The sequence below is a fragment of the Aulostomus chinensis genome, chromosome 22 (assembly GCF_037954235.1).
Source record: "Aulostomus chinensis isolate RoL2024-O1b breed Wild chromosome 22, RoL_Achi_v1.0, whole genome shotgun sequence".
NCBI classification, from domain to species: Eukaryota; Metazoa; Chordata; class Actinopteri; order Syngnathiformes; family Aulostomidae; genus Aulostomus; species Aulostomus chinensis.
In genome coordinates, this window is record NC_141341.1 from 1,126,289 (window position 1) to 1,152,558 (window position 26,270).

Here is a 26,270-nt window from a genome sequence, read left to right on the forward strand (position 1 = left end):
TGGTTTATCAACCACTAAGTAGAGAAGTTCCTGAGTAACTGAGTAGTAGTACAACACATCTGACTCGTGAAACTGGGAGTACTTCCTGACGATCCTGCTGTTGATACTTGCTAATCGTGTATTTGACTTTAAATCAATGACGTCACCGCCCAGACGGCCTGAAACCCTGGAAAAGTCATGAAATTTGAAATCTGTGATTTTCAAGTAACGAATTTGTTTGTTTTTGTGGAAATTATTTTTTTTTTGGGGGGGGGGGGGATCCTTGCTAAAGACCAGATTGTGCGTCCAGGTGCTTCCGTCATGACGGAGGCGGATGAACGCCCTCGGCTGCGCCACAGGTTCATGTTGCTACGGAGGCCGAGAAAGGTCGTCGTAGTCATCATTTCTTTCTTTTTAAAAACTCTTTAACTTAGTGATCAAAGGATAAATGAGGATTTAGAACTTTTACAAGAGTGATGAAAGGAGGGACAGGAGGAGCGGTGGTTGTTTCCTGGTCTCCAGCGGGTTCCTGACAACCTCAGCTCGTTACCTCGAGATAACAGGTGCTCAGGAGCCAGCGGCATGAAAAACTGAATCCTGACGACGGCCCTCCTTGGCCTCCGTACCTCGCGCCCAGCCGCGTCCTGGTGGTGACGAGAACCTGGTTCGTCCTCGTGCGTAAACCGCTATTCAGAACCCGGAGTTACGAAGGAAACGGAAAAGCCCCCCCGCGTCGCGGTGATCAGGCGTGAACGGTTGAATAATTCAAGATGACACGCGGCGGCGTCATAAAAGTGACGCACGCGCTGTGGGTGTGTCCTAGTGCGTTCGCTCACCTTGGCTGGGCGTGTCCCTCTAAAAGCAGCAGGTAGCGCCGCACTCGCGTCTCTGCTGGGAAGACTTGAACCGTCCAGATGGATCCGCTCGCCTCCTCGTCGCTCCTCCTGCTTCTCCTGACTTCCACCGGTAAGAAGGACCGAACCCGCGCGCTCTGGAGCGGGGCTGCGCCCGGTGGTCCGTGTTGGCACCGAGTGTCCGGTGGTTCGCTTGTGCTTGTGATTTAGTTATTGTGCAGCTGAGTGTGGCCTCTTGTTCACTGCTGTGCCGTGTTTCCTGCCTCACCTGTCCCCGCCCTCCTCCGGGCTCAGGTGAGTCTCTAACTAACCCACCGTCTCCCCAGGATGCTGCGCGGGGCAGGACATCCTACCGGACGGTCCCGTGGACGCGAACGTGGGCAAAACTGTGACGCTAAAGACGCTGCTGGATAAACCGAACTACGAATTCATCATCTGGAACTTCAACGACGGACACGAGCAGATCAACGTGGCCACGCTGACAAAGAGGGGGCTGAGGGTCAGTGACCCCTACGAGGGGAGGGTGGCGGTGAGCAACACCTCCGGCAGCCTGACTCTGACGACTCTGAGGCCGGAGGACAGCGGCGGCTACAGCATCACCATGCTGACGATGGAGGGGGACACGAAGACGGCGGAGATCGAGCTGCGCGTCCTGGGTGAGTGAATCCCGCTCTTTTGAACTCTGATATGCGAAGTTCCTTTCGGATTAAATGCGCCGAATTGATCAGCGGCTCTAAAACACCATGAAGAAGTGGGTTAGCAGGTGGTTCGGGTGGTGTCCGCCCCCCCGTGTCCGGGTCACCTCTACAATTGCAGGATTTTCCTGCGTAATTTAGCGCTGCGCCTTCGAGCGGTGTATCGCTGAGCGTGTGACATTTACACTGGTGGAAGGATTTAGTTTTACAGGTGTACACAGTCACCTGAACTGTTCTCTGACTCATGCAGATGTGTTACTCCGCGGGAATGACTACCGCACTGCTTTGCTCTGGTTGGGGGACTAGTTAGTCCTAGTTAGCTCCTGAACTGAACTGGCTCTTCATGAGCTCCTTCAGGGTGTGGCTCCGCTCGTCCCTGCTGGTTCATCTCACACACGCACGCACACAGACACACACACATGCAGGCAGGCTCTCTCTCTTTCTCTCTCTCTTTCTCTCTCTCTCTCTCTCTCTCTCTCTCTCTCTCTCTCTCTCTCTCTCTCTCTCTCTCTCTGCCACAGATCAAATCCAGATGTAAACAGCTGCAGGACAGCAGGTAAACACAGAGCTTCCTGTCAGCTTCATGTGCGGGAGGTTAGAGTGAAGCCTCTGGGAGGCACAGTTGAACCCTCAACCCCTACAGAGCCCCCCCCCCCCCCCCAACACCTCCCACTGCACCAGAAGAACGTTATGATACTAAAAGGCCAAAACGTTCTATCCAAGTGCTCCTCCTGGTCCATCCTGACAACGAGCTTTGTAGCATCTCTGTTCTCGGAGGTAATTCTGGATCAGGAGGGCTGCCGCTGTCTGACCCAGAACAGGCGGGTGCCATGAGAACGATCATGTGTTCTTACTGGTCTTGTGACGTCCTTCTGTCTCTTGTTGAATTTGGACCCTGGAAGATCAGCTGCTGCCACTGGAGCGGCTCGTGTGGATCTGCACTAAACTGAACAAAGCAGAGAGTCCAGGATCAAGCAGGTGGACCAGGTCCTGCTCAGCTATGAACCTGACCCCATAATCTAGTCCTGTGGTCAGCAGACGGTCTGTCCTGCGCCTCACCTGGTTGTGGTGCACCTCAGTGACATCATGTCCATGTTATTACAGTCCCTCTCCACCCAGGTACGCAGGGCGCACACGCCGTTGCAAATCAGTACTGAAATCATTGGTGTGTTTATTTCGTTTGGGCTCTTAATAATGAGGTCAGAACGTCTGTATCATCTGCACCTGTGACTCTGACACTGCGGCACCACCAGAGGTATGAACAGGTATAAATACTCCATCAAAAATCAACCAGTTGACCCTTGACCCCTGACCCAGTGACTACAGGCAGGGCGTGGCTTTGAGCAGTTCCTCCTGGGCTGGAATCATCAGACCCTTTCAGCACTTGTAGCACTGTGCCTGACCAAGCTAGCCTTATGTTAGCAGTGTGGTAGCTGTGTCTGTCGAGGTCAAGATGTCGAGATGTGTGCAACAGGACGTCGACTTGTCGGCATACGGCAGTTGGGTTGCACCAGCTACGAGTTACTAGGTTCCAACTCAGGTTCCATGTCAGTTGGTCCTTTGAGGATCTTCAGTTTTCCTCGGAGCGTTTGATTTATACAGCATTGTTGTGCAGGCTCGGGGCTCCCACTCCTTCTCACACACTCGCTCTGATTGCCAATGCACACGCAGCTCCTCTGAGAACGAGTCCAGCAGGTTGACTCCATCCAAACGTTCATGTTGGGGCACAACTACGGATGTGTGAGGAGAAAGCAGCCGCGGGCGAGGAGCCCGAGGAGTTCTGGGACCTGCTGCAGACGCGCATCCACAGAGCCGCCGGCTGCTGCAGGCTCACGTCAGAACTCCGGGTTCAGGTCTGCAGCTGAGTCTTTGACAAAGATTAAGAGAAGAATGCAAATATGGTACAATATGTCAATACTGCAATACTTAGGAATACTTCTAGTATTTCAACACAGGTAAGTCGTACCAGACCAGAAGGTTGTGCGTGTTTCATTTGTCTAAGGCGGTTGAAGCTGAGAGGAAGTTATGAGAGATTTTTTTCTGATTCTGCGGCTTAACATGGCCAACTTGGTAAGAGAGAATGAGGAGGATTACTGCTGGACACGCCCATCTAGCTGATGCTAACACTTCCCAAACACCACCATTCATTGTGCTGAGCTAACTAGCAGACATCCAGTCTACCCATCCTTGGTGTTCATTTAGCAGCATTTAAACTTTGGAAAAATTGAGGCAAATGGTTTGTAAAACAGGATTTACTCTTGTGGGAAATTCACGTTGCATTCGATTATTTTTTATATTTGATTCGTTCCTCAAGTAAAACAACGTCCTTGTGTCCTCCTGCAGAACCCGTGTCCAATGTGGTCATCAGCTCCAACATACCGGACGCGGTGGAGCACAGCAGCACCTTGGTTCTTACCTGCTCCGCTAAAGGTTCCTTCCTCAATTTCACCTGGCTCAACGGCACCGCGCCCATCAAGGCGGACGGCAAACGGCTGACGCTGACGGAGGTCGATCCGTCTGTGACGGTGAGATGTTCCTGCAGTGATCAGCACATGGTCTCTGGACCTGGAACACCCTTAAGTCTACTTGTAGAGAACTCCGCTCAATATTTGGGGTTCCTAGAATGCTGTGACTGAGAACAACATCATCTTGTACAAATCCTGGAATGTTCCCCTCTGGTCACAATGTTCTCTAAAGCTTAAGGGTGGAACGTTTAGGGAACATTTACGGGAACATATGTAGAATGTTCCCTGCAGGTTACAAGTTGTAAAGAACGACCCCCAACCACTTAAAGAACTCCTAGAATGTTCTAGGAATGTTTCTAACTGGATGAACTTTTGCCTTTCAGAAGCCTTAAGGGAACATTTTGCCTGTAGACAAACAAAGGGGAACATTTTCCTTTCATCCCAACCGTCTGACCGTAAAAACGGAACCGTCTTCTGAGTTCACATGGGAAATATTCCCAAGCAGGACTTTTATAACCTAAAGACTAAATTGAAGCTTGCTGACATCCCTTAGTGTGTAAGAACACGGAACATCAGAACATTTCATGAACGCGGCTCATTGGTTAAAGGGGATCACATAATTGTGTGTCTCTGATATCATTGTCATATTTTTGTGGGTTGAATCGCAGGGGGTAGCGTCCAGCATACTCACCATCGCAGGCATTCTCCGGACCGACCTGGTTCGTCCTATCTACTGCGCAGCTGCCAACAAGCTGGAGATGGAGAAGAGCGCCCCCTTCAACATCACCATCTACTGTGAGTACTGCGCCCACAGTGCCGCCTCTCAGCCCGATAGCTTTACCCACTCAGGCAGTTTGCAGGCAGGTTAGCGTGAGCTGATTTTCCGCCCACAAGCTGGCAGCACGCTGGCTTTATCATGTTATTAGTTTCCACAGTCCTCTGTTTACTCTAAAGTCCTGGTGGCGTTTGCTTGCCGCGCTGCGTCTCACTCTACCAGCGCGGTAAAGGTCAGTGTTGTGCAGGTCATGTTGTTCCACAACATCGTTATTTCTAGGATTATGATTCCTAACATGCAGATCCAGGAGCAGCACCCCTGCAGCAACGTGACTGTTTATATTGCGACGTGTTGTCAGGCTGCTCCCACACCCTCCTCGCCCTCCTCGCCTCTGTGCCTGAGCCACACTGTGTACACAGTGGCCTGCGGCTCCGCTCCTTCCTCATGACTAACCTGAAAGGCAGTGAAACCACATCGACCGCCACCTTACCTGGTTATTAATTAACCCTAAACTTAGGAGATTTCCTACAAGTGAAGAAGGAATGCAGTCAATTCAAGCAGGTTCTTGGATCCAGTGAGCAGCGAAAACATGGAAATACATTTTGTCCGCATGAAGAATTTCATTAGGAATATTAAAAAAATGTTCTATACGTGTAAAAGTGACAGGTACATGTGGCTTTCAGAAAAACATTTGACAAAAACAAATATAATGTACTTTGTCAATCTAAAGAAGAGATTTTTGCTAGTTTAGGTGTTGGAGGCAAAAACAGAGGATTCATAGAAATATAGGCTTTCTATATCACTGGTAAACCATAATTACCCTGCGACTGAGATTGTAGCCTAACATGAGCCAAACCAGGGGGCAGAGATGTTAGCTTAACTGCTAACATCAAGATAGCAACGGAACCACTTGACTTCAGGTCTGAACATTCCTGAATAAGACTCTCAAACCAGCTGTTACAAAACCATGAGAATACAAAATCATTGCTGCTTTTATTGTGAAGGTGACACCGATATACTTAAAGGGATTTTGTCAGTGTGTCATAATTTTGAAGGTTCAGTTCTACATCAGATCCACCAGTAAACACCAGACCGGTGGATGGTGGAGGTTCAGTTCTACATCAGATCCACCAGTAAACACCAGACCGGTGGATGGTGGAGGTTCAGGTCTACATCAGATCCACCAGTAAACACCAGACCGGTGGATGGTGGAGGTTCAGGTCTACATCAGATCCACCAGTAAACACCAGACCGGTGGATGGTGGAGGTTCAGTTCTACATCAGATCCACCAGTAAACACCAGACCGGTGGATGTTGGAGGTTCAGTTCTACATCAGATCCACCAGTAAACACCAGACCGGTGGATGTTGGAGGTTCAGTTCTACATCAGATCCACCAGTAAACACCAGACCGGTGGATGTTGGAGGTTCAGTTCTACATCAGATCCACCAGTAAACACCAGACCGGTGGATGGTGGAGGTTCAGTTCTACATCAGATCCACCAGTAAACACCACACCGGTGGATGGTGGAGGTTCAGGTCTACATCAGATCCACCAGTAAACACCAGACCGGTGGATGTTGGAGGTTCAGTTCTACATCAGATCCACCAGTAAACACCAGACCGGTGGATGGTGGAGGTTCAGTTCTACATCAGATCCACCAGTAAACACCACACCGGTGGATGGTGGAGGTTCAGGTCTACATCAGATCCACCAGTAAACACCAGACCGGTGGATGTTGGAGGTTCAGTTCTACATCAGATCCACCAGTAAACACCAGACCGGTGGATGGTGGAGTGGTGGAGTCTTAAAAACCTGGGTTGCTATTAAGAGTCTAGAGGAGCCTACAGAGGTCATGGAGGTCATCATGGGAACACAAGAAGCCAGAAAATATCACGTCCCTGACATGCTAACGCCATGTAGCCTTAAAGCATGCTAACAGTGGACTAAACCCTCCGTGTGTTGCTGCTCCACAGATGGACCCGACGAAGTCACCTTCACTCCTGCAAACCCTCCCAAGTTCGTCCGACAAGGCTCCGACTTCAACCTGACATGCTCGTCCAAGTCCAACCCGCCCGCCACCTTCACCTGGTACGGCAATGACACAGCCATGGAGGTCGCGGGTCCTGTGCTGCTTCTAGAGAAAGTGAAAGCGCATGGCTTTGGGGCGCAGCTGACTAAATACAAATGCAGCGCCAAGAATGTCAAGACACAACGCTTGGCCAACTCGTCCAGCGTTTCCTTCGCCGTGATGGGTGAGTTCTCTCTCTTCAAGACCTTGATTGTGATTTCGTGTCTGGTCTCTTCCTGTCCAGTTGTAGCTCTGAATATACAGTATGTAAATCTGGAACTGCCCCTCCAACATCCATGTTGTATTCCTGAAAAATGAATGAAACTGTAGCTCAGATGAAGAGCTTCTTCCTGCGCCGTCCTGCCCCAGAGGCACTTGAACATGAATATCACGCCGCTGCTCCGCCGCTATGGTGGATGAACACGCAGAGAGAGAACTGCAGCTCAGCCTACAGTTCAGTCTTCACGGGGGAATATTCACACGCTGGGCAGCGTCACGTTCTGCTTCTGCAGGACAGCGTCGTTTTTACAGCAGCATTGCAGAGTCTCTGTGTAAAAGGGACTCCCAGTTTCACAGAAATTAATCAAACTGACAATAAGTAATCAATCAGTTAGACTTTACTTCTGCTGCTGTGTGAGTGTGAATGAGGTCAAAGTTCACTGCAGCAGCTTCAACTACATGTGAACAACTGGAGCTTGATTTTTGTTTGACTGCACTTGAGTGGCTGGCGGCGTTGTGGGCGCATCTCGCATCACGTCATCTGTTAGGTGCTGAAATGTTGCGAGATGCGCAGGCACGTCAAGAACTCACGTCCCGCCGTGTCTGTAATTACTGACGAGGATTTTTCTCCTAAACTGAGGATGTTGTTTTAGAGTCGTTGGCATGTCGGTGTGTGAAACTTGCTGGGTGGGCGGAGGGTCTCATGTTACAGCCTGAAGAGTTTCTGTATTTTCTCTCTGGACGATGAGGAGGGGGAGGACAGGGAGGCCGAGGAATGTTTTTCCCCTGGAAACTCAAGACAAGTTTGGTAGATTGCGACAGAATGATTATTTGGCCTCTGATGTGTGATGAACGTGCTTGACCACACGTTAGACCAGTGAGGCGTTGGGAGAATCCCACCAGAAAAAGACCAGATCAGATCAAAGATGGTGTTTCCTGTCTGTGTTTCAGAGCCCATCACAGGGATCAAGATCACCGGTCCAACCTCGACGCTCATCGCTGGCAACAGCTCAGCCAGCATCAGCTGCCAGGTGTCGGCGGGGACGGTGTCAACCAGCTCGTGGCTGAAGGACGGTAAACTGCTGACACCTGGCGCCCGCGTGACGTTCTCTAAAGACATGATCTCCATGACCATCAACCCGCTGCAGAAGGAGGACAACGGAGAGTACGCGTGTCAGGTCGAAAACCCTGTCAACACTGAAAAAGCGTCCTACAAGATGGTGGTCAACTGTGAGTGTTTGAGAGAGTGATGGCGAAGGAGAAAACGTCTTCATGCTTGTGTCTGAAGGAGTTATTGCTTTTGTCATCACATCCAAGAACATTGGGATTTGCAGTTTTTATTCAGGACACATGATAATGATAAAGTTGGCCTGTCGTCGGTACTTGCAGATATCGGCCTTATGATCATGATTATTATGATTATGATTATTATTGTGATTATGATTAGTATGTGCCAGGGTGTTGATCACTGTCCTCTGAGCTTATCGCTCATTTCTATCTGGTTCCTACTGTCTCCAGTCGGCCCTGAACAGGCCATGGTGACCGGCGAATCAGCCGTGGAGGTGAGAGACTCCGTGACGCTCAGCTGCTCAGCCGTCTCCATCCCCCCCGCCAACTTCACCTGGAAGTTTAACGGCAGCCAAACCAACATCAAAACGGCTCAGTACACCATCAAAGAGGCTGTATACAAAAACACGGGAGTATATACATGTGAGGCCCACAACGCCATCACCGGCAAGAGCAGCACGTCCACCCACAGTCTGTCAGTCAAAGGTAAGATCTCCAGTCTGTTTATTCCTCGAAACATTTAAAATAAAATGATGTGACGTGAGCTGGAGAAGTGGATGCAATAAATTCAGCTGCCATCTCATTCTGGGTAAATGGAGTTCCAGTCCAGACTAACACGCGTCTGTGTCTTCAATCACGTCGCGAAAGAAACTGGCCAGCGGAGTCCTGTTAGCCGCTTCAACCCAAGTTCAGGAGGCTAATATTAATAATATCAACCTGTCAGTTTATATGAAAAGCTATAAAACTGGAGACTAAACTCTTATGTTAGCGTGTGATTATACTTATAATGTCCGTGTTAAGATCCAGTAGCTTTCTGCTTTTCTGATGACTTTGTAACTGTAGGCGTGCTAACATGTTAGCAGTCTAGACGGTTGAATACTGGTGTGTGGATGTGGGTCGGCCAGAAAGTGTCTCATAAGGAGCCTGGAGGCTGCGACTCTTTCTTTGCTTGATGCAATTCCTCACTGTTATTTTATAATAAAACCCCGTTATATTAATGCTGACAGAGATGGAGCTATGCTAACACTTCCCTACCACTACAATTCATTGTGCTAAGCTAACTAGCATGGTTCTCAGCTCCCTAGAGAGGAGAATCTATCCCCTGGTCTTTCTCAGGGTACGAGGTCCTGTCCGTTGACTCTATGCAACTGCAAATAAGTGTTGATGTTGGCTGGCGTGCACAGTTCATCATCTCGTCTTGGTATTTCTTGTTATCTCAGAGGAGGGTGCGTTGGATCAAGGTCTCTCTGATGGAGCCATTGCTGGAATCGTCATCGCTGTCCTCGTAGCCTTGGGAGCTGCTATCGCCTTAGTCATGTACTGCAGACAGAAAGTACCGTAAGTTCTCTGCTCTTTGATATCTCTGACGTGATCATCTGCATGTTGCCGGGTACTGGATCTCATGTTATAACACTGAAAGAACTTCCTGACCCACAACCTGAAGGTTATGATAATGTACGCATCCTTGAATGTTACGCATGATCAGAAAGTTGTTCTCAGAGTGCCATGTTCTTGAGCTCTCATTTAAGGTTCTTCAAGTTGCTTCAGCCAGACAGCTTTTGTTCCTGGCTCCGTGTCCACTGCCAGGATTCAGCCTCGAGACTCTTAGTTAGCGGAGCGTTAAGATTTATCTTCTATACAGCAGCAAACCAGAAAAATGACCTCAGGATTCTCCTCATTCTTTTGGTCATTGAGACGAAGGACCGTTATTAGTGTTGGGTGTTTTGACGTGCTGGCTTCTCGCCACTGAATTTATGACATTTATAGAAACCAAACCAGATTTTATTTTTCAGATTTTTTTCCTGCTGTTTTCTCCCTGAGCTCCTTGTTCATTGTGTGTGTGTGTGTGTGTGTGTGTGTGTGTGTGTGTGCGCGCATCATATCTGTCATTTTGTTTGTGTTCCTGTATGTATTTCAGTCATGTCAGCCACTTCATGACCTTGTAGGAAATTCCTCTCATTCCTCATCTGCTGCGGCATCTTGCAACATGTTAGGCAGCTGAAGTACACACACACACACACACACACACACACACACACACACACACACACACCCACACACACTGCAGACCTGCCACACCCACACACACTGTTGTAACAGCAGCCATCTTTCTTGCTGGCATCACTTTTCATACCTTTGAATTGTTCCATGTTGCCAAGTTGAAAATGTCTCCAGCTTCTACGAGGCATCTTTTTCGGAACCACAAGAACGTGGGTGGTGTTCTTGCTACGGTGGATTTGTAAAGGAGAAACCCCCACACAGCTGCGGTCTCAATCTCATCGAATAACTCAGACCAGAGGACAGTCTGGTGTGGAGATGTGATATCACGATCAGGACAGTCGTAGCTGCATCGCTGTGACGGGCAGTTACAGTTCGAGGGAAGTACGTGTCACTGGAGCAGGCTGCCATGACTGTTCAGCACGTCAACCAACCAAGCAAAAAGGAACACGCCAATTTCTAGGCAGTCTTTTCCCTGCCACTGTGCTAAGCTAACTAGCACAGGTGTCAGGCTCTCTGCCCTCCGTCAGAGACTACATTCACCATCTTCCTTTAAGTGGCAGAACATGGATGAAACAGGTGGAGGCTGTGATGGTGTTTGGTGGTGGAGAATGAAAGAGGCTGAATCAGAGCTACAATGATCCAGTATGAGCAGCCTGCTATTATGCAACCCTGCTCCTTGTCTTGAAGGATCCTGCATGACAGGAAGCTGACGTCCCAGAACAAAGCGAGATGAGTCAGTGACATGCAATAAAAGTCAGATGTGGAACTGACGCTGAACATCCAGTTGTGTTTCCACAGAACGCTTTTATCAGACCACCAATCAATCACTTTGGAATTTGGACTGATCAACTACACTCCACTCAGGAAAACTGTAGTTTCCAGATGTTTGTCTGATCAGGCCACACCTGGATTTAAGGAAGTGATTCCATTGGTGCTAAATTCAGTGTCATGTCCCACTGTAACAGAGGGCGCTGTTGTCCACCTTCGTCCCTCCCAAACTGATCATTTTATCAGCATTATCAGAGGAAGCCATGTTTGCCATCAGAGTGAGCGTTAAGTTGCCCCTCCCCTTCCCCCTCCGCCTGCAGAAAACACTTGTCAGTCAACGGGTGCAGCTGGATGATCCGGTGGCGTGAGGGGGGCCATCAGGTGTCAGGGCCACTAGCTGTACACCTGTAAGGTGCCCGGGGCCTCGGCGTCATGGACTCGTCTGTTGCTTCTAATGTTTGTCAGTTTCTCCGTCAAACGTCTCGTCATAGTCATCATCAAGTGGCTCAGACGGGCCATGACGCACCCTGCTAGGAATGCTAGCAACAACAAATATTCTGAACATATTTGTTGTTATTCACACAGAGGGAGCTGAGCAGAGCTGACCTGTGCTGTTGTACTAAGTGATGCATGGAGCTGCGCTAAAGCAACATGATTAGCATACCTGATGCTGCTGTTAGCATGTGCTAGCATGTTCGATTGAAGCCGACAGAGCTGCTGGTATCGGCTGATGAGCATGAACGTGTAACCCTGCACTGCTCCAACAATGACGGCCTCCTCATGTTACCTCCCTCTGGCAACGGAATAGTTTCATTTTTGCAAACATCCAATGGGACTGAAAAGACTCTGAAGGTCAAAGGTCACAGTGGCAGCCCTAGGGCCTGGGTTGCCTTTCTGTAACTGCAGGGAATCCCTGACCCTGATTGGCTGCTGTTTGATAATTAAACAGTTACAAACGGACATTTTCTCCCTGCAGTCAAGAGGTCTAAGTCCTTTTTTTTAGTATGTTCATCAGTCTGGCAGGATGTGAAACTTGTACATGGTGGTTAACATGGTTTTAAGAGGAGAAATGACCTCAGTGCACAACAATGTCCTTGTCCTCAAACCGGTTCTTGACGGGGACAATAACTCACTCACACACCTGCTGTAGAGCAGCATGAGAGCGGCTGTTAATCCAAAGAAAGACCTGCCAACAATCAAGCAAAAGCCTGTTTGACCCTTCAGACTGGGTGGAATTAGCATGTTCAGTTAGCGCTGCAGGTGAAGACAGAGGCCCCCGAGGGAAAGAAAAGTCTCCACGTACACCACAGAGGAAGAAAGACACCCGGACCCTCCTGTAGGTGACGAGATCAGGGAGCTCTCTAGCGTTTACAACCGTGTGCGTCACGTCCGTGGAAGAAATGAGACATTCGCAATACGTAAAACAAACTGCTCTTGGAGCTGTTTTATCAGTAAGGAGAAGAGCTTCAAGTGTAGAGTCTCCTCTTCATGGACACGATTATGAAATCAAGTGACAAACGAATTATGGAACTCAGAATTTTATTGACCAAACATCAGATGGAATGACTGACAACCCACTGTTTACAAAATACGCAACCCCCCCCCCCCCACACACACACACAACCTGAACATCACAACTACAACAATAAACAAGCCTCCAGCAGGTTTTAGTTCTCAGTGTTTCCGTTCATGTGCCATGTTAAAAATGACGAGACAGGAAGTAGGAGGATGTCAGACGCCTCAATTCTGACGTTTCTACTTAAAGAGGCCCCCCCCCCGCCCCACACACACACACACACACACACACACACACACACAACCCCCTCAGAACCCCCCACACCCCCTGGCCTTGTCATCCAGGATGAAAGCAGTCTGTATGGCGTTGTCAGTATTTTGAAAACACCGTCCAACTGCATTCCTTCACCCTCTGCCCCGCCCACTGTAGCTGTCAGCCAAGGTGACTCCGCCTCTACCTGACTACAATTAAATCATGCAATAAGCTTTAACCAATTATATTATAATAATCCTACCGCTCCGGTAGGATGACTGGTCACGACGAGCCCTGAGAGATAAGAAGGCCACAAGATACTTGATAGAACAGTTGTAGATGCTGTTCTCGGGCCACTGCCGAGGAGCAGTCTGGCTGCCTGGTGCTGGCGGCTCGGCTCACATTTCTGCTCTCAACACAAACTTTGCGTTTCATGTGGAAGGGAAAGTGACGTTAAAATAAGCCCAGCATCGCCCTGTAATTTACTCTGTGTGTTCGCTCTGTGGCTGTTTTGTAAATTGATAAAAGCTTCATTTTCCTTTAATTACTGGCAGCTGCTGAATAAAGGTCTCTGTTGCTGGTGACAAATGAAAATCCAGCAAATTGGGATGTTCCTGCTATTTGAACTCAAACCTGTTCCGGAAAGTGAAGGAAAACTTGAGGCGTGAAGCTGAAACACTCAGGTTTCTTTATGAGGTTGAAGGGAAAACCAGTTGGACCTCTTCTGCACCGTCATCTGCAGCGGCGAGCTGCCAGCAGGGAAAACCCACAGCGGTCAGACCACAGTGATAATTACAAGTCGGATATTGAGGATTTTATTTATTTATTTATTTACTTTGCAGGCTGCGCGCGCCCACCCAGCACCGTTACTGACTCCAGGCCTGCAGCCACACTTGACAAACAAAAGACTTGTAGCCACAGTCATGCTAACAATGCTGCTTGTGAAATGAGGAAGATTTGGATCCATGAACTTTCGATTTTAACTTGTTTACAAGTTCAGACAAGAAGCGACATACTGATAGCAGCTCGGCAGCATGAAGTCCGAGATTCACCCTGAAACGAGTTCTGGTGAATGGCCGGTGGATGGTGGAGGTTCAGTTCTACATCAGATCCACCAGTAAACACCAGACCGGTGGATGGTGGAGGTTCAGTTCTACATCAGATCCACCAGTAAACACCAGACCGGTGGATGGTGGAGGTTCAGTTCTACATCAGATCCACCAGTAACACCAGACCAGTGGATGGTGGAGGTTCAGGTCTACATCAGATCCACCAGTAAACACCAGACCGGTGGATGGTGGAGGTTCAGTTCTACATCAGATCCACCAGTAAACACCAGACTGGTGGATGGCGGAGGTTCAGTTCTACATCAGATCCACTAGTAAACACCAGACCGGTGGATGGCGGAGGTTCAGGTCTACATCAGATCCACTAGTAAACACCAGACCGGTGGATGGCGGAGGTTCAGGTCTACATCAGATCCACCGGTAAACACCAGACCGGTGGATGGTGGAGGTTCAGTTCTACATCAGATCCACCAGTAAACACCAGACCGGTGGATGTTGGAGGTTCAGTTCTACATCAGATCCACCAGTAAACACCAGACCGGTGGATGGTGGAGTGGTGGATAGTCTTAAAAACCTGGGTTGCTAACAAGAGTCTGAAGGAGCCTAGAGGTCATTAAAGGTCATTAAAGGTCATCAGGGGGAAACACAAGAAGCCTAAAGTCATGTGACCCTGGTGTAGCTCCTTCCTAGGCTACCGTTAGCTTAGCACTGCTAACGTAGCATCCAGGCTTCCAGCATCATCAGAGGGTTCATTAGTGAAGATGATCTTGATGAACTCAACCTGGAAGATCATCAACTTTTGTTCACCAGAGCTGATTTACTGGCGGCCGTTGGCATGACAACCAAAGTCAGAGAAACAAACCAGGCCTAAGGCCAATTAATTGGGGACAAACTGTAAGAGTCCAGTTGGTAACAGTCAGTTGTCAGTTGGTTTCTATTCTGAGTAACTACCCCAACAGCAAGGTGTGTGTGTGTGTGTGTGTGGGGGGGGGGGGGGGGGGGGGGTAATGAGGGCGAGGCCTCCTAGTATGGCAGGAATGTCACTGTCATGTCTGCACTCGTCTTCTTCTGCTCACATTTGTCGCTGCTCAGCTCTTCTTCATCTCTTCAACCCTCCAGTTTCTCTCCTTCTATCTGATTCTATTTCAGTCTTGTTTTTCTGCACAAAAACCTCTCGTCCTTCTGTCAGCGATTGTTTGACTCCTTTCTTTCATGCCGTCTACTGAAGTGGTTTATTAGCCTCTTTTCAAGAGAAAGAAATGTCTCTCTAGGGTTAGACAAAAATAAAGAATCAAACTCTGCAACTGCTGGATGTGGAAATCAGCAACTTTTAGCAAACAACTTCAGTTTTGTGTGTCAGTGTTGTGATATTTCTACTGAACGCGATTGGACAAAATATCATTTCAACAAAACTGACTGAATTTCAAAATGTCTCCCTTAAAAATGTAGTTAAGGAAATAAACCTGCTGGCAAGCTCCCTGTCGGAGGCAGCTAGTGGCTAGTGTGACTGCTAGCCTGAGGAGTAGCGTGACCGCTAGCCTGAGGGATAACGTGACTGCTAGTGTGAGGGGTAGCATGAGTGTTTGGGTGAGGGTTAGGAGATAGCTAAAGGTGGTAGCGACTGTTTTGAGATGGCTAGCACTTAGCCCAGAAAGCAGATTGTTCCAAAGGTAGCAATTAGCGGGTGATTGGTGTGCTCACTCTGAGAACCGTATGCTAGTCCGTTAGCTTCACCTGAGAGGTAGCTTCTAGGTGGGAAATGATGCTGCTCTTTTGTTAGAAGGACCTCTTGAGGGCGCGTCTCAATGTGAGAAGCCTAACATTAATAGTTTGTGCTATTTTTGACAAACTGACTTAAAGAATCTAGTGGAGAAAATCTTAAATAGAGTTTGTAGAAGCTTAAATGAGCCGAAATCAGCTTCTTTGTCTCTCCAACGGCCAAACATGGCTCTCTGGCCGGTCGCTCACCTCCCAGCTCTGTAATCTGACGCTCTGTAGTGACCGTCTGTTGTCTTTGACAAGCTTTTTCCAGCTGACACGGCGGGCTGGTCGTCTAGTTGGAGCTCTGACCGTTTCAGCGGCAGAAATATCGTAGTTTCTGTGATAAGATGCAGTGACACAAGAAAAAGGTATTTTTCCTCCCTGACGGGCTCAAAGAGTTTCATGGGGTAAACATTGAGCAACAGGTGAATGGAAGGGTTGGTGTGAGATGAAGATTAGACGCGTTTCTTTGCATTTCTTCATGTTTGAGCGTTGATCCCAGCGTCTGTCAGCGCCGCAGACCTGCTGACTTCAACGCAACACTTTTGTGATGATCCATTATATCAGTTTCATAATTGATATAATGGATCATCATCGGGGCTGCACGGTGGAGCAGTGGTCCTCACTGTGGCCTCACAGCAAGAAGGTTTGAGCCCCGGCTGCAGCACGGGGTCTTTCTGGGTGAGTCTCCATGTTCTCCCTGTTCCTGCTGGGTTCTCTCTGGTACTCCAGCTTCCTCCACAGTCCAAAGACATCAAGAGGGACCAGGTTAATCCAGACTCTAGATTGACCGTAGGCGTGGCTGGGAGAGCCAATGGTTGTCTGTCTCTATGTGTTGGCCCTGCCATGGACTGGTGACCTGTCCAGGGTGAACCCCGCCTCTCGCCCGTAGATGCTGGGATAGGCTCCACCCCCCGCGACCCTTACTAGTAAGGAATAAGTGGAAGATAGCGATGGATGGATCATCATCGAAAAAGAATAAAATGAAATAATAATAAAATAAAATCATTTACATATATTTGCATAATGAACATATAAATAAATTGGCTACTTTTATCAATTAATCAGCAGCTCAACTCTCTCCAATAGTTGACATGTTTCCATGGTAACCAAACCACCAGAACATCAACTTGTCCATCTTTGTTCTACAGTTTTGGGACTCATAAAACTGTTAAGAACAGGCTGGAGAGCAGCTACACACTCCTACTGGTTCCTGTGTTACTCCTCACTGGTTCCTATGTGACTTCTCACTGGTTCCTGCGTGACTCCTCACTGGTTCCTCACTGGTTCCTGCGTGACTCCTCACTGGTTCCTCACTGGTTCCTATGTGACTCCTCACTGGTTCCTCACTGGTTATTACATGAATCCTCACTGGTTCTTATGTGACTCCTCACTGGTTCCTCACTGGTTATTACATGACTCCTCACTGGTTCCTGCGTGACTCCTCACTGGTTCCTCACTGGTTCCTGCGTGACTCCTCACTGGTTCCTCACTGGTTCCTATGTGACTCCTCACTGGTTCCTCACTGGTTATTACATGAATCCTCACTGGTTCTTATGTGACTCCTCACTGGTTCCTCACTGGTTATTACGTGACTCCTCACTGGTTCCTCACTGGTTCCTGCGTGACTCCTCACTGGTTCCTCACTGGTTCTTATGTGACTCCTCACTGGTTCCTCACTGATTATTACGTGACTCCTCGCTGGTTCCTCACTGGTTCCTGCGTGACTCCTCACTGGTTCTTATGTGACTCCTCACTGGTTCCTCACTGGTTATTACATGACTCCTCACTGGTTCCTGCGTGACTCCTCACTGGTTCCTCACTGGTTCCTGCGTGACTCCTCACTGGTTCCTCACTGGTTCCTATGTGACTCCTCACTGGTTCCTCACTGGTTATTACATGAATCCTCACTGGTTCTTATGTGACTCCTCACTGGTTCCTCACTGGTTATTACGTGACTCCTCACTGGTTCCTCACTGGTTCCTGCGTGACTCCTCACTGGTTCCTCACTGGTTCTTATGTGACTCCTCACTGGTTCCTCACTGATTATTACGTGACTCCTCGCTGGTTCCTCACTGGTTCCTGCGTGACTCCTCACTGGTTCTTATGTGACTCCTCACTGGTTCCTCACTGATTATTACGTGACTCCTCGCTGGTTCCTCACTGATTATCACGTGACTCCTCGCTGGTTCCTCACTGATTATCACGTGACTCCTCGCTGGTTCCTCACTGATTATCACGTGACTCCTCACTGGTTCCTCACTGATTATTACGTGACTCCTCGCTGGTTCCTCACTGATTATCACGTGACTCCTCATTGGTTCCTCACTGGTTCCTCACTGGTTCCTACGTGAATCCTCACTGGTTGGTACGCAGAAGCCTCCTGTTGCGGCTCATCTGAGGTTGATGATTCCTGGCTGCGGGGGCTCTGAGGTCACTAATCGCTGTCTCTGTTTTGTTTTCAGGGTCGAGTCTCCGTATTAGAGGAGTTCCTGCACAGCACTGGTGAGTCAGGGACCACATGCTCGCCAACGGGTCATTGCTGTTTTGTTTATTTCACCAAATTTTTTTTTAGAAAAGTGTGAATTTCCCTTATTGGTTAACCCTTCACTCACTAACCCACTCACTCCTCTGGTCAAATTTGATCCAGTTAATTTTGGTTTTCATCACAATCCCACGCCTCGTCTCACTGCACCTGAGGGGGATTGGCGTGTAGGCGGCATGCGTCAGACGTTGGCGTGTCTTCACTCCTCGTGCCACCTCCGATCAAATGGAGAAATCAGGTTGAAAGCTTTGTGCCTCGCTCCATGGCTCCGTGGCTCCGTGGCTCCTCTTTTACTCTAAATGGGTGACTTGAGCTGCCACAGCTTCCTGTCATTCATCCTCCTGGAAGCATCAAAATAGTTTCTTCACACAGCACAACAGAGCGCAGCGTGGTCTGATCCAGAACCGCCTGTTGAGGCCCTGTGGTCTGGCCCGGGGGCTGCAGCACCGGTCACACCTGCTATTATGGTTCTGACCAAACAAGGTTGGGGTGAAAACGCCCTCCGTGTGAGGAGCAGCAGCCAAGGCCGGCGGTGCACTTGGAACTCATTTGGAACCTGGGGGGGCGGGGGCCTGGCCTCTACTCCTCTGGAGCGGTGGAACAGACGTGCCACGACTGTTTGTTAGATGTTTGAAACATCCTCAAGTTACGATTTTTATGAAAGAGTTGAAAATGTTCAGATCTGTGCTTGAGGTCATGTGGTTGGACTCAGGCGTCCTGAACTCACTGTTTACGTTTCTCACATAGTTCTCAAACCTCAGAAGGATCAAAATGTTCAGACGTTCAGTGTTTAATCTGGAGTTTCATCATTTCTCTTTATCTGTGTTTGTCTCCGGGCCTGATGAGCAACGTATTTACATGAGGCTCGTCAGGGCAGCGGGAGGAGCAGGACTGAAGGGAGCTGGGAGGGTTACCATAGAAACCCAACATAGTCCCAGCTGGTTCATGACTGGTAGCTGGTAGATTACATTTTAAAGATAAATGTGGTTTGCTCGTGTAATGTGGTGCAGCTTATTTAGCGTGAGCATTCGGTCGGTTACGGGCCAGACCCCATCCACACCAAACTCCCTCCAGAAAACAAGCGTTTTAAAAGTTGTTTGCTGTTTATTTCTCATGTGTTCACATGCAAGCATGTCTTCATGTTTGTCACAAATCAGCACTGTGATGTCATCACTTCGGCGTTAGTTGGATCCGTATATTGTCAGTGAATCAGGTGAAGCTAAGATGGAAGCAGCAGTTTTCAGTGGGCCATGTGGCCTCCGTCAGTCACAGCAGAGTCAGCGCCTGCAGGTGAGGCCAGGACGGCGTTTAGTTTGCTGCTGCACAGCATCAGGGAGCTTCTTTGAGTCCTTGATGATGGAGGCGAGAAGCAGGCGTGTTTGATCTTCCACCTAAGTGATCACATGAATGGACCAGTCGATCACCACGGTGACAGATCAGAGCAAGATAAGAGCTGATTCATTTGGTGCTCATATAGAAATGGAGAAAATCATCGTGAGTTGCAGCTCGGGCGACGGCCACGGCGGAGTTCCGTTGCCCCCCAGGCAAATGCAGCCACTTGGAAAAGGAAACCAAACATTGTGTTCATGTCATCATTTGTTTTTCAAACTTGGTCTCACCTGTGGGCGTTGTTGCCATGGTTACTGCCTTTTAATCCCCCTGAAAGGTCTAAGTAGAGGCTGCCAGCCAATCCATAGCCAGCTGACCTCCCTGCAGGAGGTGTGTGTATGTGTGTGTGGTCTCCACCTCGAGCTACTTGACACTTTTACCTGAAACTTTAAGCAGTTTTGTGAGTTGTGTGTATTTGTACTTGACCTCTGGCGTCCGGTGCTTGAACCCTTTGCTGAAGCAGCAGGTCAGAGCTCAGGAGGAGAGGCAGACAGACGTCCCAGTCAAACTGCTGCTCAGCTTCATCACCAGCCTCAGCAGCAATGAATGACAAAAGAGATTTGGACTTTTCCACAAAAAACAACAGCGATTCAAGAACCGCTTGTGTAGTTTTCCAGGCTTTTGATGTCAGACGAGTCACTAAACAACCAAACATTTTGCCAGCAATGTTTCCGTCCAGGTTGTGCAGCATCTGCTGTTGCCTAGCAGCTTAAGGGCCACTGGTTCAGCTCCCTCCACCTGGGCCGCAAACATACTTTATCTGTGGTCCGTTGCTGAGTACTATGATTTCTGAGTACTACGAGCAGTGATGGGGCGGGGCAGTAGGATGTTAATGTCATGACACCTTTATTGTGAAAATAATCTACTTCTCTCATTTCTGTCTGTAGGAGATCCAGGCCCAAACATCCGAGGCTTCAGTTCTCCCATCATGCCTCTGTGCAGGACCGTACTGTTGGATCCGGCTGGTTTCCAGGACGATGGGAACCCGATTGAAGCCAAACAATGGATTCTATCTGTTTGGATAATTTGCTGGAATCTTTTTTAATCGTCTGATCTCTTTTTTTTTTGTGTTCTTCGTCTTCACCACAAATGCCTCCATCGTCACTGGGTCGCCACTCCCCCACCTGGCCACTTGGCCACCAACCCCCTTCTCGTCTCACCCGCCTCCCTCCAGAGCCTTCAAACAGGGAGCCAAGGAGATGTTCCTGGAGCCCTGACGGTCATGATGAGTGACTCTCTTTATCCTGCTGGAAACCTGAGGAGACACACACACACACACACACACACACACACACACACACACACACACACACACACACACACAGAGGAACGCCGCCTGAGTGTGACGCCTCAGTGATCAGAGCCTCGGAGGCCACACACAATGATGCTCAGGGTTAATTGATATCTGACATCTTGGCTGGTTGGATTTCTCTCACTGTCTGAACCAGGAGGGCGGAGTTTGCAGTTGAAGGGTAGAAACATGGTCTCTGTGCTGGGGGGGTCAGGCATCCAGAATACCTCACTTTTATTTAGATTTTGTTGTTGTTTCCGTCCCGTCCTGCAACTCAAACCTGCTCAGCTTTGGTTTTCACCTCAACTAGAATTCGTCTTCAGTTTAGTTGGTCACTAAAAGTCCACGTGTTGTTAATAGCAACAGTTCTTATTCAGTTTTTGATTTTTTAAAATTTGTAACCACTTTTGTGCTACACTGCCCTTTTAAAACGCATTCATTTCCAATAATGTACAGAAAGGTGTCCCAGTCTAGTCGAGTCAGCTCCTCCCTCCAGGGCGACTCATCAGATTCGTGAAGAAAACTCGAGGACACTCGGCGAGCGCGAACCTCCGTGGAAACATCTTGCTGACAGACTGAAGACCTCGGCTCAGAATTTTTTTTGTTACGTTTAATGAATCTGCTCCAAAATGTAAAGTTCTTCGCTGGTTTAGGCCCCACCCTGACAGTCAGTCAGTGGCAACGTCTCTGAGAGCCTTCGAGCTTCGTACGAGCCGTCGAGAGTTTAACCGTTGGTTTCTATGGAAACAGACAGAGAACGTTGAACCAGGTTCACGCTGTTTGTTTCAGCTACTGAACTGTTGCTATGGTTACCTGCATGTGGAGAAGCTGGAGGTGAAGCCACTTTGAATGAAAGACTTGACTTTGACTTGAGACAAACCACAAAGGAAGACCAGAAGGACACCTTTAATGTCCTCAAAAGGACGTCGGTCAGAGGAATTATAACATCGGGGTAGCGGGCTCCACCCTGGACAAGCCCATGACTCAGCCCTCTGGCTCCGCCCCTCTGACGCTGACCCCTCTGACTCCGACCCCAGGTAGTAAGAAACTCAAAAAATCTGGCCCACAGCATCTGAATTCTCCAACCACAATTCATGCTGAAGGTGAGCAGGCGTCAGTTTCATCTACAGGAAGTGACTCGTGACGCCACGCCAGGTTTAGAATGCTCAGATGTGCAAGTGTTTGGTTTGTCAGCCAATCAGAAATTGGTCTGAATCTCTTCTTGATCTTTTCTCGTGACTGGGAGGGGTCAGGAAGGGCGGGCAAACTCTAACACGCCGAGACAGCGACGGTGGTGAAGGTGAAGAGTAACAAGTGGGAGGGCCGTGGCGTTCGGTGGGTTTTGGAGGGAAAGTTTGACGAGCCTCAAAGTGGCGCTTTATGACTTTGATGAAATCTCTTCTTGGATGGAAGTTTTTTATTTTGTGGTCATGAATTTGGCATCTGAACTGTACAAGAAAGCAAACTCTGCTTTATTTTATTGTATCTTGTTTGTCTGCAAACAGATGATTTATCCTGCGCTCCAGTTGTGTTGTCATTGTTTGTTTGTGTGTTTGTTGGTGGTTCTTGTGTGTGACCTCAGTCCTGAACGTGCACTGATCTCCAGTGAGAAAGTATTTATTTTGTTTTTAGAAAAAAAGCCTGATAACTGGAGCTGAAGATCATCGCTGGTCTGCAGATCACACATTCAAAACCTCATTCGCTTTTTGTGTGTTTTCAGCGACGCCCACACTGACTTCTCCAAACCAACATGTTGTTTTCAACATGTGTATGTGTGAGAATTATTGATACCAACATGTAGATGAGACATTTTGTTCTTCTCAGTAAGAGACGTTCTTAGCCTTTCACACCTAAACTAGCAACGTCCCATCAGAATTCAGCCCTTTTCCACAGACTCGTATTTCCGTGACGCTGAATGATGCTCGTCGGCATTTCTTATTTGAAAAGTTTTCTATCTGCCAACTCTAAAAAAAAAAATCCCCAGCAAAACGGTGCTAACATTCAGCTAACAGCATTTTCTTCAATCTTTAGCCTAGCTTAGCTTAGCCTAGCCTAGCCTGCGTTTGCTAAAATCACATCAGCTGTCGGGAACTAATGTGAATAAATGGTCAGAGCTGAACGTGTTCACGGGTCTGACAGAAGCAGGGAAAGGTCGTTGACGTCCTGGCGATAACGGGATCAGATCTTGATGTCACCAGATCACCAACTTAGTCATCTGGTGACATCAAAGCTTCAATCGATGAGCGACATGAGAAGCGATAAATTTCAAACGATACCAGGATGAATAAACTGATTATGGTGAAACAAAGCGCTTCAATGTCTTGATCTCGTTAACGCCAGATAAAGAAGCTCGTTGACAGATTTGTCTCCTCTTGGCTTCCGTAGTCGCTGAAAGCTCGTGGAAGGTTAAAGGATCCAGGCTGTCACAGGTCTTTGTGTCAGTGAGACATTTCTGTCCATCACGTCAGTCTTGTCTCTAATCTGGATCAGAACCTGGGCGACTGGACCGGGATGTCCACTGTCACGTTTGGAAAGATGTGGGGTTTTTTTATTCCGTTTCAAAATGTAAGGAAATTCTGTTTTGTCATGTTTACAGAAACTGCCTGGCCTCCTGTAAAAATCTTAAAAGATGAAATAAATGTCCCAGACTTTAAAAACCACATCTCCTACTTTTGTGTCTCCAACTGTTTGTCTCTTTTGAGCCGTTTAACGATGACGCTCAATACAAGACCACGCCCAGAACAAGATGAGGCCCAATCAGACTGTGTCCTCGAACCCTCCAATCACAGGAGAGAGAGAGAGCGTGTGTGTGTGTGTGTGTGCGTGTTGGGGGGGTTTCCCGTCCTGCCACACCTTCGCCTCCTGTTGTCTGAATGAGAAGTTGCATCTCAGTTTCAGGCGCCAGATGATTTGCCGCTCTCTCCTTCAGGGATCAGTAGTGAAGAACTACATTTAGGCTGAAACTTTCGCTTCACTACAAACACATCAAAGCCTCCCAGACGCCGGTGGCAGCGATTCATTCTTCCTGGCTTCATTCGTCCCTTGTTCCAAAAACGGTAAATTTAAGAACGTGAATGTAGAAAGGGTTGAACTGATGTGATTCCATGAATTTGTCCCGTCGAACGCAGTTTGTTGGCTCATCAAATAAACTGTTAACATGTTGCTAGCTGGCAGATCCTCGTTTAGGAGGGTTGAAAGTCAGATTTCACCTCCTCACCTGAATCACCTGCAGGTATTTCCAAGGCCACGCCCACTTTGAGCAATCCAATCCCAACTGTTGGTTTTCATTTCAAATCTCATAACAGGTGTGAAATATGTCCCCTGGTTGGAACGTTGAAACTAAAATGACCGCCTCCTCCCTGAAGTGCACCAATGAGAGGCCAGCGACAGGTGATTGGACCAATCAGGTGCAGCGGGAGAGTCCACATGAAAGAGTGAGACATAGGTTCTCTGCTGTTAAAAAACGTTTTCACCCAAAAAATACTTTCATGGATGAAAATGAAAAAATTTGCCAGACATAAAAGTCACCAGTGAAAACATGCTATGAATGACCGTGTGTGTGTGTGTGTGTGTGTGTGTGATTGACAGGACTGAACACGCCTGCAGCAGTCAGGAATGTGTGTTTCTTCTCTTGGAGTCGAGGCGATGGTGGGCGGGAAGATACTCCTCCACAGTCACATGTTAGTAAACATGAATCACCACCAACATTTTATCAAAATTAATTCTATAAACGCAATTGCAATTTTGTTTCGTTATTTTTGCTTTTCAACCATAAGAACCCAATCAGATATCAAAAGTCTGTATCTTTGCTGCCTCTTGTGGTGAAACAGTGAATAACGTTGCTCGTGTGGGTTGGTGTTGGTTTCAATACATCCGCATTCAGATTCAGTGTAACACATTTTGAGTTTGAACTAATGAGTGTGAACCTGCTAGAGCAGCTAGAGGTGTGTGTGTGTGCGTGTGTGTGTGTGTGTGTGTGTGTGTGTGGTGGGCTTGTCGCAGCAGGTTACACCACAACTCGTGTGTAATTACAGAGTAACGTAATAGCAGCTTTGCCGCCTGAAGGAAATTCAAACATTTTCTTTTGTATGGAAGCTGAGTGACGACAAAACTGTCTGACATCAGCTAACAATTCAAAAACATTGTGGCAGTATTTGAAGTGATAAACAGCCATTAAACATTCTCGAAACTTAGATATAACTTTTTCTTTCTTACAAGGAAAATGGCAACAGTTTAGGAAATGCTCTTGTTGTCCATTCCACAGAGGCTGGCTGCATGCTGGCTTGCTTAGCCCAGTGGCTGGTAGTGGGTGGGAAGTGTTAGCATCAGCTAGCTCAGGTCCAGGCTAGTTAGCTTAGCCCAGTGGCTGGTAGTGGGTGGGAAGTGTTAGCATCAGCTAGCTCAGGTCCAGGATGCTGGTTAGCTTATCCCAGTGGCTGGTAGTGGGTGGGAAGTGTTAGCATCAGCAAGCTCAGGTCCAGGATGCTGGTTAGCTTAGCCCAATGGCTGGTAGTGGGTGGGAAGTGTTAGCATCAGCTAGCTCAGGTCCAGGATGCTGGTTAGCTTATCCCAGTGGCTGGTAGTGGGTGGGAAGTGTTAGCATCAGCTAGCTCAGGTCCAGGATGCTGGTTAGCTTAGCCCAATGGCTGGTAGTAAATGGTAAATGGTAAATGGACTCAATTTTATATAGCGCTTTTCTACCTTAGCGGCACTCAAAGCGCTTTACAGTGTCATCTCATTCACCCATTCACACACACACTCACACACTGATGGTGGAGGCTACCATGCAAGGCGCCAACCTACTCATCAGGAGCAATTATGGGTTCAGTATCTTGCTCAAGGACACTTCGACATGGTCACTGGGATCAGGGATCGAACCAGCAACCCTTCGGTTGCTAGACGGCCACTCTACCCCTGAGCCATGCCGCCCAGTGGGTGGGAAGTGTTAGCATCAGCTAGCTCAGGTCCAGGCTAGTTAGCTTAGCCCAATGGCTGGTAGTGGGTGGAAGTGTTAGCATCAGCTAGCTCAGGTCCAGGCTAGTTAGCTTAGCCCAATGGCTGGCAGTGGGAAGGAAGTGTTAGCATCAGCTAGCTCAGGTCCAGGCTAGTTAGCTTAGCCCAATGGCTGGTAGTGGGTGGAAGTGTTAGCATCAGCTAGCTCAGGTCCAGGATGCTGGTGTGTCCAGCAGGAATCCTCCTCCTCATCATCAGTAGCAGCAATCGCTTTTCTAGTCCTCAACAAACCTTTGGTTCTGTTGACCCAAGTTCCAGTGGAGCTTTGGAGGTGCTGCGTCAAATCACTGCTCCCAGTCAGGAAAGTAGTTCCGGCAACGTG

General features: G+C 48.4%; 1 protein-coding gene across 1 annotated transcript; it reads left to right on the plus strand.

Annotated features, from left to right (window-relative positions):
* The first annotated feature begins 791 nt into the window (after positions 1-791).
* Positions 792-23,604, plus strand: LOC147240211 (cell adhesion molecule CEACAM20-like). The gene is made up of 10 exons (XM_086193376.1): positions 792-945; positions 1,160-1,489; positions 3,872-4,053; positions 4,662-4,788; positions 6,745-7,023; positions 8,010-8,288; positions 8,577-8,831; positions 9,566-9,683; positions 18,176-18,215; positions 20,532-23,604. Exons 1-9 carry the CDS (start codon positions 894-896, stop codon positions 18,192-18,194), a joined length of 1,641 nt encoding a protein of 546 aa, XP_086049502.1. The 5' UTR covers positions 792-893; the 3' UTR covers positions 18,195-18,215; positions 20,532-23,604.
* The last annotated feature ends 2,666 nt before the right edge of the window (positions 23,605-26,270 follow it).